This window comes from Musca autumnalis, unplaced genomic scaffold (genome assembly GCF_047663935.1).
Source record: "Musca autumnalis isolate F117 unplaced genomic scaffold, ASM4766393v1 scaffold_2, whole genome shotgun sequence".
Taxonomy (NCBI): domain Eukaryota; kingdom Metazoa; phylum Arthropoda; class Insecta; order Diptera; family Muscidae; genus Musca; species Musca autumnalis.
Genome location: NW_027411755.1, coordinates 69,345,249 through 69,359,029, shown reverse-complemented (window position 1 = coordinate 69,359,029; position 13,781 = coordinate 69,345,249). Strand labels below are relative to the sequence as shown.

The following is a 13,781-nucleotide window of genomic DNA, read 5'->3' as shown; positions in this document are numbered from 1 at the left end:
TATTTCTATGTTCGATGTATATTAGGGATATATGTATATTTTTTAAAGAAAAACTATATTCATCAGAAAAAACTATTTCCCATAAAGATTTTTTCATAACTAAAGCACCGCTAATAGAGGCGGTACAACATTTGTTAATATGGTGTGGTATTTTGATAAGTTTGAAAAAATAAAGCCCTAATAAACATGTGTTTTTTGATTTAAAAAAACAAGAGATTGAATGACTACAATGAATTTCCAGCTACCTCAAACATATTTGCAAGAATTATACTTTCTGCGAGAAATAATGCATTTAGAGGAATGATATGGAAACATTCAAATTGAAAATCTAACGAGTTTTCATTCATGTTTTCCAAAATATTCAATCAAATGTGAAAAAATATTAGATTTTTAAGTTCCAATAATTTATAGACATTTCCTTATTTTGTTTACATTTATTTTTGACACTAACGTTACAAACATAAACAAATTCCTATGTGGTTGTTGTTGAGTTGTATTTGTTGTAGTACTTACTTTACCTGGTTTGTTCTACCATGCTGAAAAATAGTAAAAATTAGTAAATTCTTGCAGTACTGGAACTGACCATTTAATGCTGAAAAACTGAACAAAAATTTGGATGCCAAAATAACTTCTAATAGTTTTTTATTTGTTACATTCAACCTATAATACAAATAAACACAATTCATTTTCATCTATATATGAAAAGTCGGAAAAAAATAATTTGAAAAACTTGTAATTTTTGTGGAAAAAAAAAATTTCTAGAAATCCTCTGAATTATCAAAAAGGACTTATTTCTCTTTAATTTGGCTTTTTTCCAATATGGAAGAACTTGTCAAGGACCCGCATTCGGGGGCACGGCCCCCAATTGAATCGATAATTGCAAAAAATCCCATCAATTGTGTACATCCGACTAATATTGAAGATCAGAATTCTCCTGCTCTTCTTTCCCAATGTGGCACATTAACATCTGGCAAATCAGTGGAAAAACTTATTGCTAAAAAAGATGCAATTATCTCTAAATCACTGCAAAAGGAAAATTCAGGAGATTTTCAGTTGATGAAAGAAGGAAATTATTTTCCAACGAATCTGTCTAGTAAATCGAATTTTGGAAGTACGGATACAATAACTTCCATTTTGTCTTCTGAAGCTATGGATCATGATAATTTGAAAATCAATGGTGATGAAACGTTTACAACTGTCAAACACAAGAAATTTAAACGGGATGATGCTGGCAAAATCGTTACTTCTAGAAAACGAAAGGTTAACATGGAGGGGAATTCCGTGAGTCAAACTTCTTCTAATAGATTTTCTATATTAGGCAATATGGATATTGAATCTGATAATAACATAGCTAAAAACACACTTCCTGTAACTTCCAATACGAGTGATGCTCAAAAAACCTCTCCCTCAATTGTAAAGGGATCCGCCACGAAATCGTTTTGTCCGCCTATTTTCATGCGAAATATTAATATTAATTCCTTAATTGCTAACTTAAAAGCCAAGAACGTTGCCTTCAGGATTAAGAATAAATCAGGAGGTAGAAGTAAACTATATTTAACTGATACCAATGCGCACACTGAAATGATGCAATTGCTTAAGGAAAAGGGCTTTGATTCATATTCTTACACTCCTAAAGAGTTAAAACGCCAAACTGTTATTTGTAGGGGTTTATATTATAAAACGAACCCTATAGATATTAAACAAGATATCGACGAAATTTCTCCTAACACTGCAGAGTCAGTTACGAAATTTTCTACCGATTATTCAAGGAAAAAAGGGTTTGACACGGGCCTTTTCTTGATCACCTTAAACGCAGGAGCATTGCTTACTAATATCACAAGCATTAAGGAAATTTTGGGTCAAACGGTTACTTTTGAGAAACCTAAAGTAAATTCGAAAATTCCCCAATGTTGGAGGTGCCAACAATGGGGTCATTTTTCTAAAAATTGTAACAGGCCTTTTGCTTGCCTTAAGTGTGATCAATCACACGCCCCTGGTGAATGCTCATTTAAATCTGATGGCGGTCTTCAACCATTCTGTGTTAATTGTAAAGAACGAGGGCATCCTTCTAATTACAGAGGTTGTAAAGCCTATGAAAATTTCTGTGCTATGCGTAATAAACATATAAATGAGCAAAAGTCGCGTAACCTGGCAGCAACTAATATTGTAGATAAGGCTTGTCAAAATGCTGTAGGTCAATCATATGCAAGTTTTTTTAAAAAATCTGACTCTAACCAGTCTCAGTCCAAAAATCTCAATTCGTCACTAATTTCGGATTTTATGAGTATTGCTAAACAGTTCCTTGAGCCTGAGGAACCTACTTTGGAGCAACAGATAATGACATTTATGAAGAAGTATAAGACAATGTCTAAAGAGGAAGCTAAAGCTGAATGCATAAGAATCTTGAAGACTATTGAGTCTCAATATGGCTCGTAGAAATTTACATATTGTTACATTTAATGTCAGATCTTTAATAGATCGTTCTAGAAGAGTTGAATTAAATTCTATTATGACTAACTACAAAGTAGATATAGCTTTTTTGCAAGAATTACACTTGCGTAATAACACTTTTTCACTCTTAGATAATTACTCAGTAATTTACGATAAAAGCCCTTTAGGAGTTGCGATCGCATTTAAAAAATCCCTTTCTTTTAGAAGAATTTGTATCCCGGGACATAACTTCTTAAGCGTTTTTGCAGTTGTGGATGTCAAATACAATGGAGCCAATAAGAAATTTATTGTAGGTTCTCTTTACTTCCCCAGCAATTATAATCGTTTAGAAATTGTAAATGGTTTGAATGCAATTTTACGATATGCCGAGAGTTTTGATGGTCTAATCTTAGGAGGAGACCTAAATGCGAAAAATATTTCCTGGGGTGATGCTGATAACAATTACAATGGTTGCATTCTGTTGAATTGGTTGCAGAACGAATCCCTTTCTGTTTCAAGGATTTGTGATTTGCATCCTTCTTTTCCCTCTGGTTCTTCGCACTTAGATCATTTCGTAATAAGTAATAACATTATTGACAGTTTGAGTATAAACTATAAAACGTCAACATTGCCTACTTTTTCGGATCATCTCCCATTGAGTATTAATATTGTCTTACCAGACTTTGATTTTATATATAAAAATCCAAGAACGTTTACTTCTTTTATGAACACCAACTGGGTAGTTTTCAAAAATGATGTTAGTAGCGCAATTTCAGCGATCATGCCTCCGAAAAATCGAAATTTGTCTAACCAGGAGATTGATTATTATATAGAAAAATTTGAGACATCAGTAAATTTAGTTTCTTCCCGCCACTCCGAACAAATTGAAATTTCCAATAAAAAATTTGTTCCATCTGAGAAAGTTAAAAAACTCTTAAAAACTAAATATAGGTGGCAAAAGGACTTGAAAAATATTTATTCTCGTACCCTTAATCGCAGGCATCCTGATTATCTACTTACTTCAAAACAAATTGAACTTATTTCGGTAATAATAAAAGAGCAAATAAATATAGAGCAAGCCAAAGCGTTTAATAACCGCCTTGCTAAAATTAAACCTGGTCCCTCGACATACAAAGACATTTACAATATTATTGGTCGTTCTAATCGCGCTTCTATTAAAACAGTAGCCGTCAATGGGTTAGAAATCGAAGGTACTGATCGTCAGCTAGTTGCTTTAAAAGACCATTTTCAAGCCGTTTTTAATTCTCCATCTCGCGTCAGAAATGCTGATGTTGTTGACGATACTATTAATCAAGTCATGTCAAATATTCCACTTTCAATTGCAACATTTAACGATGAGTGTGACGTGGCAAACGACCTTGTTAGTTCCTTGTTTACTTCCAAAAGTGAAGTTATGGGCATAGTAAATTCTATGAACAATAAAAAATCTGCAGGTATAGACAACATTTCGAATTTTGTAATTAAAAAATTTCCAGAAGAGGCGTATGAATTTTTAGCTATTATTTATAATAATTGTTTTAATAACTCCTATTTTCCAAATTCATGGAAAATTGCTAAAATACTACCGATTCAGAAACAACGTGGTAACAATGACGTAACTGCATTGAGACCCATTTCTCTGCTTCCAAATTTAGGAAAATTATTTGAAAAAATTATTAAAATAAAATTGGACTTAAGTGTTACCAGTAGTTTTATTCCAGAATGTCAATTTGGGTTTAAAAAAGGAAATTCAACACTACATCCTCTTCTTAAATTTACAAGCGATGTTGTTCAACATTTGAGGGAACGTAAGTGTACAATTGCGGTTTCACTTGATGTTGAAAAAGCATTTGATAGGGCCGATCATAAGGGCATATTGTATAAAATGATAAGAATAGGTTTTCCAAATTCTTTGAACAAGCTTGTCCAAAGTTTTTTTAAAAATACGAAATTCTGTGTTTTGCATAACAATGAATTGTCATCTATGGGGGATATAACCTGTGGAGTCCCACAAGGTTCAATACTTTCCCCTTATTTGTTTAACATTTTTTTATCCGATTTTCCTCACGAATTTGGTGATTCGAAGGGAATATTATATGCCGATGATTCGTTACTTTACGCGCACCATGAATCGCCCGTCGAAGCTCTCCGTCAGGTATCTTCTCACCTTGAGCAAGTGAATAATTTTTATTTGGATTGGGGAATTAAAATCAATGTGGCGAAAAGTAAAGCGTTATGCTTACGAAACGCATCCGGAAAATGCAAACGGTTCGTGGTTCCACAAAGCAAAAATTTGAAATTATTTCTTCATGGGAACGAAATTCCATTTGAAAACTCATTTAAATACCTTGGAGTTAACTTCGATAAATTGTTAAAATTTAATAAGCACGCTAGGGAAAACCTTAGAAAAGCTAACAGAATGAAGGGATCGTTTGCTACATTATTTCATAACAAATTCTTATCGGCTGAAACAAAATTACTCCTATACAAGGTTAGTATAAGACCAGTCCTTCTTTATGCTTTTCCGATTTGGTTCACCATTTCACCAACCGTTATGAAAGAAATGGAAGTTTTTGAAAGAAATATTATTCGGAAATGCATAAGGAAGAACTACAAATCGGAAAACAGGAGATTTTCAAATAAATATATTTATGAAAAGTCATCAGTCGTGCGCATTGCAGATTACGCCCAAAATTGTACTCTTAAATTTGTACAGAGTCTCCAAAATTTTGAAGGAAACGTTATGCAAAATATTTTAAGTGCAGAACAAAATTTAAGTTGGACAAATACAAATTATTTGTCTCCCATTGGTATTTTGGTGGATCGAAACAACATTCCTGGCAGTTCCTTTTATGCATCCACTATTCCTGGTACACACAGAGGTTAGTTTTTTTCTGTTATTTTTAGTTTGTAAGATAGTTTGTAAGGTAAAAATTTAAATGTAGTTTTTAAGGATTTTATCTGTAGACCAAGAGCTCTACAAAATATGGTGGATGCCGGGAGCAAGCATAATTTAGCATTTGTTATGATAATTAATAACTAAAATATTACTTTTACCACAATTTCAATTTGTTAATTCACCCAAATTACTAAAATTAAAATAATACATTATAGTTTTAAGTCCTCTTGTAAATGTTTTAAATTGTATGCATTGCATTGTATGTTTTTTTATGAGTCTCAATAAACTTTAACTTAACTTAACTAACTTTCATCTATATATATAAAATTGAAATTTGTTTGTCTGTCTGTTTGTTGGTTTGTGCCTTATAGACTCGAAAACCGCTGAACAGATCTTACTGAAATGTTTAGGGTACATTGCTACATGGCCTGGAATGAAAATAGGCTATATAATTTTTTGAAATTTCGCGTTGATCTGAAGATATAGCATCAAAACCGGAGGTACCTCCAAAAAAATTTAGATTTTGTATGCAAATATCTTTAGAAGTATTACAGATACAATCCCCAAATTTTGTATGTGTGACGGAATTTGATGTAGAAATAAATTTAACAAATTATATTCAAATCGGTTCAGATTTGGATATAGCTCCCACATACATATATTTTCGGCCGATTTCCTTATTTTATGTACCAAACATGCTATTTATGTCCAATTTCGATGAAATTTGGAATGTATGACGGAACTTGGTCTGGAAAAAAACGTGCCAATTTATATCAAAATCGGTTCAGATTTGGATATAGCTCCCATACACATATATTTTCGGCCGATTTCCTTATTTTATGCACCAAACACGCTATATATGTCCAATTTCGCGGAAATTTGGAGGGTCTGACGGAATTTGTTCTAGAAATAAACGTGCCAAATTATATAGATATCGGTTCACATTTGAATATAGCACCCATATATATTTTCGCCGATTTCCTGTATTTTATGCACCAAGCACGCTATATATGTCCAATTTCGCTGAAATTTGAAAAGTGTAACGGAATTTGGTCTAGACATAAATGTGCCGAATTTTATCGAAATCGGTTCAGATTTGGATATAGCTCCCATATATATTTTCGGCCGATTTTCCGCATTTGATGCACCAAACACTGTGTAACGGAATTTGGTCTAGACATAAATGTGCCGAATTATATCGAAAACGGTTCAGATTTGGTTATAGCTCCAATATATATTTTCGGCCGATTTTCCACATTTTATGCACCAAACACGCTGTATATGTCCAATTTCGCTGAAATTTGGAGGGTCTGACGGAATTTGTTCCAGAAATAAATGTGCTAACTTATATAGAGATCGGTTCAGATTTGAATATAGCTCCCATATATATTTTCGGCCGATTTTCTGTAGTTTATGCACCAAGCACGCTATATATGTCCAATTTCGCTGAAATTTAGAATGTGTTACAGAACTTGGTCTAGAAATAAATGTGCCAAATTATATCGAAATCGGTTCAGATTTCGATATAGCTCCTGTATATATTTTCGGCCGATTTCCTGTATTTTATGAACCAAACTCGCTATTTATGTCCAATTTCTGTGAAATTTGGAATGCGTAACGGGATTTAGTCTAAACATAAATGTGCCAAATCATATCGAAATCGGTTCAGATTTGGATATTGCTCCTATCTATATTTTAGGCCGATTTTCTGTATTTGATGCTCTAAACACGCTATATGTGTCCAATGTCGCTGAAATTTGGGATGTCTGACGGAATTTGTTCTAAATATAAATGTGCCAAATTCTATCGAGACCGGTTCAGATTTGGACACACTACATATGTCCAATTTCACTGAAATTTGGAAAGCGTGACGCAATTCGTTCTAGAAATAAATGGGACATATTATACCGAAATCGGTTCAGATTAAAATATAGCTCCCATATATATATTCGGCTGATTTTCCGTATTTAATGCACAAAATGTGAATGTAAGACGGGATTTGGTCTAAAAATAAATATGACAAATTATATCGAGAGCGGTTCATATAGGAATATAGCTACCCATATATATTTTCGGTCGATTTAATGTTTTTGTTACATATGTTCAATTTCAATGAAATTTTGAAGACTTAGCAGTCAGTAAAAGTCATCATTATTTACAGAAGTACTTATAGTTGGGAAGGAATTGACCAAGTCTGTTAAGTATCATATCTTTGAGAGACTTCTTAAGATTTATGTTTTATTATGATATATCTAAATCATTAGGAATACTTATAGGCGGAAAGGCTTTCGAAGGAGTGTTACCTCCTGAAACTTAAAAAAATACCGTAGTAGCTCCATAACAACCCTGAATAGGTATATAACTCCTTCATATCTCCTATATTTATTCGTTAAAATATTAAAAACGTTAATATAATTATGGCATTCCATTATATTTTATCGTAGTCGGGGCAGCAAAGCGCGCCGGGTTCAGCTAGTTACAAATATAAAAAGGTTCGTTTATAGTTTTTGTAAAAAAGGTCCATACTTACATATTTTTGTTAAACTCACTTTGGTTTCTTGAATGAGAAATCTCACCAGAAACTAGCCTCTTTTTCTCACTTTTTTATAATATAATATATATAATATAATATCTAATTTTCTCACGAACGTGAGTTTTGCTCATCCCTTTGTTGTTTATAGTAAGGTAAGAGTGTGAACAGCGCTCACGGCGATATGATGTTTACAATAAGGGAGGAGACTAGTATGAGAAATCATCACGGTGAGATGATATTTATAATTGGGCTGATAACTAATATTGAGGAATTTATCCGAGTTATAGAGATATTTAAGACTACGACTAACACTCATCCCCAGCCAAACACATGTCACATTTCAAGGCGTGAACTATGTTGTTGTTGTGATGTCTTTCTCATTCTATTACCATTTTAATAAGTCGGTCGACATAGTACTTTCAGGTATAATCCGCCAGCGCGTAAGGCACAGTGCTTTCTCTGTAAAGAATCTCGTCATATTTACTGGGTCGTCAACATCATGGGAATTTCACTTGTTTTGTTTTTACACGTTTTATAGCCGTGATTATGTTAAGCACATTTACAAACTATGTATATATACTGGACATTTCCCTATTCTCTATGAATGAACCATTATGATATTGTATGTAGATTCGCCAGCATATTACGCCTTTCACATACATATCTATGTACCTTATCTTTACTTACGAGTTATCTACAAAACATGTAAATGTTATAGAAACGTCAAAATAGTTTGTAAAAAAAATTATGTATGTTGCCTTATCCAAGATAACAGCGATTTAACTTTTCGTATTGTTTGTTTATAAATACCATTACCTTTATTCTAACTGCAAGCATGTTTGCATAAGTCTGGCCTTTAATAACTTATTGAACTCTCATGTGGAGTGTTTTTTTTTTCAACAAAATAAATATTTCAAAGTCCTGTTAAATATTCAGCTCAAAAGCCCTTGAACTCTAGAACCAGAAATATAGTTCATTGATATCCGATCACTTTATGACACAGCTTAAATTTGTTTTATCTAAATATAAATTTGAAAATTGGAAAACTTTAAAAATAAATAAAAACAACAATAAAATAATGATTTGTTTGTAAAATATCATCATATATATAATTAATATGCTCCATACAGTTAAAAAATCAAATATTAAATCAATAAAGTAATTTAATTTGTTTATATATGTTCACCAAAAAACAATATCAGAGACAAAAATGTGTATAGAAGGCGCGCTGGGGTCTTGGGCGTTTTGAGGGGTCTATGTTAGTAAAACAGAGAAGCAGCATAAAAAAGGATAGTGGTCGAGAAAGAGGGACTCATCATTAGCGTCAGTGGTTAGAAGAAAAATATTTATAAATGTAAAATATTTTATTTAATTTTTTTTTCGTTTTATTTAGGGAATTTCTTCCATCCTTCATTCTTTATAAAACACCAAAAAATTAGATCTGTTGGTTCCCCAAAAAAGTGGCTTGTGTGTGTGTGTTTCTTCTTTTCAGATGTAGAAAAAAACGGCAGCGACATCGAGGGAATAGATTAGATGTTGTTTTTTTTTTGTTTCTTTGAATCTCAATACATCTATTAAACGCCATTATCTATCTAGTATCAGTTCCACCCACAAAAACAAATGTTTGCATCTAAAAGGTGTGCATGCGCTTAATAAAGATATTGAGTTAAAAATGTACAATTTAGCAGTTATTAAGGTTGATGATTTTGAATTTGAATTCGTTTGACCACCGCTAGGCGTTAGTCCAGAGGCCTATCATCGCGTTACCGGCGCATTTGAAAGCCAATGGTACCATCCGGGCCTTTGGGTAAACGTAATAAATTTTCATTTTGTTGCTGTCTCAACGAAGCTGAAGAAACACTGCCACCCACCACGGGAGACCAGGTCTGTTGCTGCTTTTGTTGTTGCTGTGATGACTTGTGATAATGCTGTTGCATTTTTTGCATTTGCTGCTGCTGATGCATGACCGGCACCGTTGCTGTTTGTTGATATGGTGCTGCTGGCTGTCCAATGGCACCCATGGGTCCATGCCCCAACAGTGGCATACTGTTGAATGTGCGATTATTATTATTGTAGGCAGGTGATTGTGGTTGCTGATTATTGTAGTAGAAATTTTGTTGCTGTTGTTGCTGATAATTCGGATGATATTGTGGCGGCGGTGGTTGCGCTTGATATTGTTGTTGTTGCTGCTGCTGTTGAAGTTGATGTTGTTGCTGCTGATATTGATAGTGATTACTATAGGGTGGTGGCCCACCACCACCTTGAGTTTTGGGTGAATTTATTTTCGTTGGCCCAACATTATTTATGGGAGTTGTTGGATAAGATGTTGGTGGTGCTGTGGGTGCTGTTGACCCCGTAGTGGGTGTCGAAGGTGTTGAATTACTGGTAGATGTTGCCACAGTTGGTGATGATGCAGTGCTAAAATGAAGAAAATAAATATTTCAGAATTGTATAAATATTTCAGATTTGTATATTTCAAAATATCGCACGTCAAACAAAACCACATCCCAAGGCCATGACATTGGACCTTTATCAATAGTTTGATTATATTATTTTTAGTTTTTTTTTTTTTTTTTGATTGATTGCAAGTGCGTGACCGCAGTTCCAAAATGCATGCTATTAGCTTTTATGTATTGCGGAGATATACATTTCATGATATGGATTATCGATATTTAGCCAAAAATCTTGGAAATCCATAATAGGGGAAGTACAAATCGTTGTAAAAGGTATCGTAGCATTTATAACAGTCACAAAATTAGCGTGACGTTCCTACAAACTTTATGGGCACTTATGCAAGGAGCTCTAATCAAACTACCGAGATGAGCACACAACAATGAGGTGACAGAGGCGGTTCCGTTAAGGGAGAAGAAAAAAGTTGAACCTCAGAGACCTCTTTAGAAGCCATATTCCTCGGCATCATTCTGAATCAACAATTAACGTAAAAAGAAATGTCGAGGAACTTGCCAAGAGAGGTTTAATAGCTCCTCCTTCAAATATTTTGCTAAATGCTACGTGCCATAAAGAGCACTTCACAGGGTATCCTCAATGTGCTACTTGATCTCCCTCCAATCGATCTTGTAGTACGGGAGCTAAAATTATTGTGGAGCTTGGAATACGGTTACGCCCCGATCCTACATCTACCACAAATGAACTCCGAGCGAATAAATATAAGCATACGTCACAGGGAGGCCTGGATCCACAAAGCAGAAGTACAAGACTTCGAAGAAGATGCACCTATTGAAGAGATAAGCTTTTTTGCAGCAAGAGGTTGTTCTTTGGACGACCTCACCCTCTTCACAACCACTGGTTGTGATTTTGGATCGGTCGACCGAGAAACGGCGTCCTTTGAAGCAGTCGATGCCTCCACAGGCCCATCATTATTCCTCCTGCTGCCGTTCGCACCTGAGTCGGATGGTTTCTTTGGTTTCTATTTGTTCATCAGCTGAATAACTGGGGTTTAGAAGTTGAGACAGCTTTCGAATCGATCAAAACCTTACTGAAGGACTTGGACATGGCGTCTTTTTCCTTTTCTTGGCTTCTTCTCAGCTTTCTTTGATGGCTGTGAGTTTGTCGCTTTGGATGAAGAGTTATACTTATTTGTGCTGGAGGTTTCTCCCGTCGTCACCTCCTTGGAGTCTCAATGTGGGTTGCTCCTGCTCTTGACGTAGAAATTTCATTATCACTCAACTTCTTATTTGCGTGAGGGTAATTCCTTTCGAACTTCCTCACTAACTTGATGTTAGATGTTTCCCTTAAGAATGGAACACACTCTAGTTGCAATCAAGACCTTCAGAGCTTTACAATGATACCAATATTGTTCGGCTTTAAAACTATGAGAAATATCGTTGATTTTTACAGAACTGTAAAAGCCCATATCTCGGGAAGTATGAACTAGAGCAAGACAGCATTTATATCGTTATGATCAGGACCCCAAGGACTATTTGTGGTGTATATATCAACCTGATCCGAGACCGGAGAACCTCACATTTTTTACATCTATAAAGGAAAGAAAACCATAAATTCCAACTTACCGCTGCTCATCATCTTCGGGATTTTTCGCCGAACCTAATATCCGTAGCCTTGCTTCGGCATATTCCTGCTCCCTTTGCTTCAAAGTCTTAATTGGTTGTTTCGGACGCATACCATTATTGCGAGGCTCTGACGATTGAGTGGGACGCCGTAAAATTTTTACCGTTTGATTGACAGTCGGCTGAGTATAGGTGGCTGATGAATATTCATCGTTTGGCTTATGTAAAACCATCATGACCGGTTCAAATGTTGCCGCCATATCATCCAATGGTGATTTTACAAAATTCTTATTACCTGCAGTCGTATTTTGAGTTGATGCGGAAGAATCCTGAGCCTGAGATGAGGAGCGCTGTAATAATTTCATTTGTGGTTGTTGTGTTGAATTTTTTGTTAACAGCGACAATGACGTAGTGGTGGTGGTGGAGGCAGTAGAAGAATTTTGACTCTGTTGTGTACTTCGCAATGTTTTCGTTTTGGAGGACGCAATTCTCTCTGTTGCGGACGAGGTGTCTTGTGTTGAGGAGTTGGAGTTCTTCAAAGAAGTCTGTAACTAATAAGAAAAGGCATATATTTCATTGCAAACACCTTTTTAAATGAGGGGAATACTTACACCTGCTTCGTCAAATTCTTCCCAATTGTCTAGCACATCGTCACCATTTGACATGGCCTTTTACTTTCACACAAAATGCAAATCAACAATTGTTTGTCGAAGTTCAACGCGACCAACTATCCAGGCTGGTAGAGTCCCTGTATTAACTTCCAACACTTTGCTGAGTTCACAAAAATCTCAGAGATTTTTTGTTTCGTCTGTCTTGCTTGTGACTCAATTACCTTCCATATGGCAAAATTAGTTTCACCACTTCTTCGTTTTTTCTTCCTCTTTGATGTTTTGAAAACCTTTTGTGTAATCAATGTTGAAGCATTTATGCTAGCAACACAACAATAACAAATCACAGAACACGCACAACCTACACAGAGATAGTGAAAGGTGGGAGTAGAAAATGTCAACAAGCTTCACCTATCTATTAAATGCCAATGATTTTGTTGTCCGCGAAAAATGGTATCCTCCTGTTCGCAGATAACTTCTCGATCAATCGCAGCAATCACAGTCCAGCACCACTTCTTTTCCGTCAAAGCTGCTACTGCTGATGTCTCTGTTGCTTTCTTCTTCTTTTTCGCCCTGCCTTCGTTATGGTATTTTCTTTCTTCTTCATGCAATAATAGAGCCAGCTTGCGTTACAAAATATCAAAGTGTTTGCTTTTGGTTTAATTAAAATTCTTTTTATTATTTGGATATTTACCACCCAAAAAAACACACACACACTTTTGCCACGAACAATTTGATTAATATTTTGTGTGAAAAAAGAAAACGAGGCGAAATGATGTTCTTACACCTTTTTAATTTTACATATTTTTAGCAGAGTTGCACACCAAGAGTAGTGACAGAAAGAAATGTCATTCACGTTGTTATGCCAAAATTTGAAGTGAGGTTGTATGGTCACACATTGAATTGGAAAGTGTGTAGAGCATGGCACCATGGTACAATAATACAGGTAGCATTATCATGCCAGCTGATGGTAACATAATAGCTCTGTTCCTTTACGTGCAAGAATCTTCAAGTTTTACAACTTTTCACTCGAAAAGCGTTCCTTTACTTCAGACACCATACAATTCATATGGAAGCAGATTACAACTTTTGCTACTTTTGCCGGTTTTACCACTTTCAAAAGTAAAGGAACATACCAAATGTGTCAATTGCATTGAATTGATGTCAAATCTTTACATGTTATGTTGCCAACAATTGCCGATGCGGCAACCTGTGTATTTGTACCATGCATGGCACTATTATGCTAATGCCAAGTTTACACTTGCGCTACAAAATCCACTGGA

The 13,781-nt window shown here is 34.9% G+C and overlaps 1 protein-coding gene across 4 annotated transcripts; it reads right to left on the bottom strand.

Moving 5' to 3' along the window:
- Positions 1-8,944: 8,944 nt before the first annotated feature.
- On the bottom strand, positions 8,945-13,354 carry LOC141394053 (uncharacterized). Of its 4 annotated transcripts, XM_073967866.1 has the most exons (5): positions 13,193-13,352; positions 12,910-13,121; positions 12,502-12,859; positions 11,894-12,441; positions 8,945-10,280 (listed from the first exon to the last, which is right to left on the bottom strand). In XM_073967866.1, the coding sequence occupies exons 3-5, from the start codon at positions 12,553-12,555 to the stop codon at positions 9,626-9,628; spliced, it is 1,257 nt and encodes a 418-aa protein (XP_073823967.1). In that variant the 5' UTR covers positions 12,556-12,859; positions 12,910-13,121; positions 13,193-13,352; the 3' UTR covers positions 8,945-9,625. The 4 variants fall into 4 exon arrangements, with proteins under 4 accessions (XP_073823967.1, XP_073823965.1, XP_073823966.1 ...); XM_073967864.1 differs by having other exon boundaries at positions 12,502-13,121; positions 13,193-13,354; XM_073967865.1 differs by having other exon boundaries at positions 12,910-13,332.
- Between the last annotated feature and the right edge of the window lie 427 nt (positions 13,355-13,781).

Coding starts and splice junctions, on each gene's coding strand:
- LOC141394053 (XM_073967864.1), bottom strand. CDS start 12,555: ATGTCAAATGGTGACGATGTGCTAGACAATTGGGAAGAATTTGACGAA. Junction 12,442..12,501: donor AAGAATTTGACGAAGCAGGT/GTAAGTATTCCC, acceptor TTTTCTTATTAG/TTACAGACTTCTTTGAAGAA. Junction 10,281..11,893: donor CCCGAAGATGATGAGCAGCG/GTAAGTTGGAAT, acceptor TCTTCATTTTAG/CACTGCATCATCACCAACTG.